Genomic DNA, 3,345 nt, shown 5'->3' with positions numbered 1-3,345 from the left:
TCGCCTGCACATGAAAAGCTGACAAAAGTTTCATAAAAATGCTCTAATAATTATTGTAAATGGGTTAATGCCCAAAATAATGTCGAAACAACACCAGTAAGTGCAACAAAAAGTCACATTTGTGGGGCAGATTAACTTTGGGGTTATGAATGACACATAGATATGTCTCTATAGTTAAATCGATAAAGCATAATTCCAAAGAAATTACTGCTGAATATTAATATTTTCATAGTTGTGAGCTTTTAAGACACCAAAGCAATTAACCAATCAACAAAGATTTATGTCAACACACCACACATAATAGAACTAAATTTGAAGCTTGCAATCATTTGGATTTTTATTTTCATGGAAAACAATCAAATAATAATTTGGAGCCATATTCTCAAATAATCACAATAGAATAATGACATAAATGTAGTATATTTTGCGAGAGACATGCAGTTTGAAAGTAATCACCATCTGAGCAAAGTAAATGTTCATAGTCCATCACTGAAGAACTGAATTGCGAAATTGCAAAACAACAATCTAACTTTTAATGAGCATTACTAGAGTACAATTCTATCTCTACACTGGTTACACAAATAAACGTTTGATTAACACCCCAAAGGCCTGATTCAATTCGATATCTTACGATGAAAGTAAACTATTATTTGTAGCATCAAGTCTTGTACAATCCCCTGGTGACTAACAATCACATCCTGATGTTCTTTGTGGTCTCCCAGCATTGACATCAATTGTGTCCGGAAGATATCTACAAAGAAAAAAGAAGACATAAAAAATCACAACAGATCTGCAACGATAAGCCCAAAGACAGCAATAAAAGATACGAAAAGAGACACCTAATATAACAAACAAGTGGAATTCATAACAGGATAACTGAAAAAGCTTACTACAAAACCAGAATTAAAGCAAAGCAGTTAAGTAGTACTAACATTTCCTCTTCGGGCTCATTCTTCAATGCATTCTTGGCTATACATTGGAAAGCTGCTTCAACATTAAAGCCTTCTTTTGCAGAAGTTTCAAAGTAGGGAATGTTGCCTTTAGAAGCACACCATGCCCTGGCCTTTTTCTCAGAGACCTGAGAAAGCGAAGTGATTAAGTACAAATCAAAGTGTTTGAACTCTGACTCCAAAGCAATAACTAAATGAAACGTCCATATACCTACCACTCTACTGTTCCCACCATCCACGTCAATTTTATTTCCAAGCACAACAAATGGAAAATTCTCCGGATCAGAAGGGCTTGCCTATACAAATAAAATGATTAGGTGGATTAGTACAAGTCAAAAGAAAATATTGCAATATATTTTAAGCATCAAAAGCGTGTCAAACAAATACCTGAATTAGAAATTCATCACGCCAATTATTTAGGTTATCAAATGATTTTAGCACATTAACATCGTAAACAAGAACGCAGCAATCGGCACCACGGTAGAAGGCAACACCAAGGCTCTGAAATCTTTCCTGGCCAGCGGTATCCCATATCTGCATTGAAGATCATTAACACCACAGAAAATTCCGCGACCATGTATAAGTGCATGTGTGTATGTATGCATCTATACGCAAAACTCATTACATGATTATGGCCCGAGCATGCCATTATAGATCCAGTTATTATTGCACGGAAATTTAGATAGTAAGAGTTGTAAGAATTCGTATAGATCTTAAATCACAATAATTGGGTCACAATAACTTCTCGGAAGAACTCCATAAAACCTACCGAAAACCACTCCCCCGCCTTATTTATTTCATTTTACAAAAACCACATAATTTCGGCTTTCTTTGAAAAAAGGGGTCCTATACATGAAGTAACTATTACTCACCTGCAACGTGAACAATCTATCCTCAAACTGAACTTCTTTAGTCAAGAAGTCAGCTCCAATGGTTGCTTTATACTGGTTGCTGAATTTCTTATTTACATATCTATGAAGGCACTTAAGGACCACACTAGTTTAATCGAATCAAAAATAGTATTTTCAAAACTGCGTGCGGTTGTGTTGAATTTAAAATCAATTCCAATTCCAACATAGCCGTAACCTAATCCAACGGGCAGCGAGAAACCCTAATTGGATCACTCGGACTACATAATAATATAAACACGAGACATCGAAATCAATTTCAGGATACTGATTCATCAGCGAGGTTTTACCAACCCTGCCCACAAAAAATCAACAATAACCCAAATGTCAATTTCCAATCCGGCTGAAAACCCTGACGCCGATCCATCAAATTTAGAATCAAAAAAATAAAATAAAAAATAAACCTTGCTAAACTGCGTTCCTCGGGCTATTATTATATCAAAACAAAATGACAGCCATTTACCAACCGAAATTTCCGTTCAAAGACCTAATTTAACAAAACCTAACAATATGGCCTTCAAATCGAGCTGTTTGAAGCCGGGAACTTCCAATCAGATTCACCAAAATGGAAGAATCACTGAATTGCAGAAACCACTTACCCGCTATCGCCAAGGATGATAACCTTTAACAGAGTTCTTCTGCGGGCCGACATGATGAGCTCGAGCTTATGTTGAATGAAGATGGAGTCGAAGAGATCTAAGCTGATTTAACTTGCGCCCTCCTCAACCTGCTCTCTGGTCAATAGATCGCTCCCCCTGTTCCGTATAACGTTAAAACTAAATTGGGGTTTAATATATGTCTTATTAATCATATTTTTTACGCATATGCCAGGGTGTCACTGATCAAGGCGCTTAAATTAAGTTGGTACACTATGTGTACACCCGAAGCTGGGCGGGGTTTCGATTTTTTAGGCGTTCCAAAATTTATATTTTGGGGATAATTTATATGATTCTATTGCGAAACCTTCAAACTTGTGCGCTCATTTTTCTTTTTACCGTACAGAATTGGTAATTTATTTATTAGAGTATTCATGGCGGCTTCTTTTTACTATGTTTTTTATGATGGTTTGATAATTAATTGAAGTAATCTGAGTTAGGCTCAAGATCAAATTTAGCAGCTGCCGAAATAACACTAAGAGTATATTTAATCAGGCTGAAGTCAAAATATACAAGGAATTTATGACTTAGCAAGAGGTAAAATTCCACAAGGATAGGGGATCCTACTCCTTGAGCCCTATTAAACTAGTTTGTAAGTGACTTCATGGCAAGCATAGTTGGGAACTTTTAGTGTGTCTAATGAGACTTTAGCAATGCTCTTAATTTTTTGCATTTATGCCAAGTTAATAGCATTCTAGCCTCACACATGATTAATTCAAAGTGAGGTTATCATGAAGACCTCAATTGCATGCAATCCTTCAATACATGGTGAGATTGGTTGTAACAAAATGCATGCAACAATGAAGTTAGTGAAGGTGAGTTGGGCACAAT

At 36.1% G+C, this 3,345-nt stretch overlaps 1 protein-coding gene across 2 annotated transcripts; it reads right to left on the bottom strand.

The window, feature by feature from the left end:
* Nucleotides 1-379: 379 nt before the first annotated feature.
* Nucleotides 380-2,765, bottom strand: LOC149258772 (ras-related protein Rab7). 2 transcript variants are annotated; one of them, XM_089416169.1, is made up of 7 exons: nucleotides 2,458-2,765; nucleotides 2,127-2,153; nucleotides 1,823-1,946; nucleotides 1,338-1,484; nucleotides 1,166-1,246; nucleotides 933-1,078; nucleotides 380-751 (listed from the first exon to the last, which is right to left on the bottom strand). In XM_089416169.1, exons 1-7 carry the CDS (start codon nucleotides 2,508-2,510, stop codon nucleotides 685-687), a joined length of 645 nt encoding a protein of 214 aa, XP_089272295.1. In that variant the 5' UTR covers nucleotides 2,511-2,765; the 3' UTR covers nucleotides 380-684. The 2 variants fall into 2 exon arrangements, with proteins under 2 accessions (XP_089272295.1, XP_089272303.1); XM_089416177.1 differs by having other exon boundaries at nucleotides 1,823-1,922; nucleotides 2,458-2,764.
* Between the last annotated feature and the right edge of the window lie 580 nt (nucleotides 2,766-3,345).

Source organism: Pinus tabuliformis, chromosome 6 (genome assembly GCF_031772625.1).
Source record: "Pinus tabuliformis cultivar Carrire ecotype Pingquan chromosome 6, CPIR1, whole genome shotgun sequence".
NCBI lineage: Eukaryota > Viridiplantae > Streptophyta > Pinopsida > Pinales > Pinaceae > Pinus > Pinus tabuliformis.
The sequence above is the reverse complement of the archived record's forward strand: the minus strand, read 5'-3'. Positions and strand labels throughout refer to the sequence as shown.

Coding starts and splice junctions, on each gene's coding strand:
- LOC149258772 (XM_089416169.1), bottom strand. CDS start 2,510: ATGTCGGCCCGCAGAAGAACTCTGTTAAAGGTTATCATCCTTGGCGAT. Junction 1,947..2,126: donor AAAACCTCGCTGATGAATCA/GTATCCTGAAAT, acceptor CGATTAAACTAG/TGTGGTCCTTAAGTGCCTTC. Junction 752..932: donor AATGAGCCCGAAGAGGAAAT/GTTAGTACTACT, acceptor TTTTCTTTGTAG/ATATCTTCCGGACACAATTG.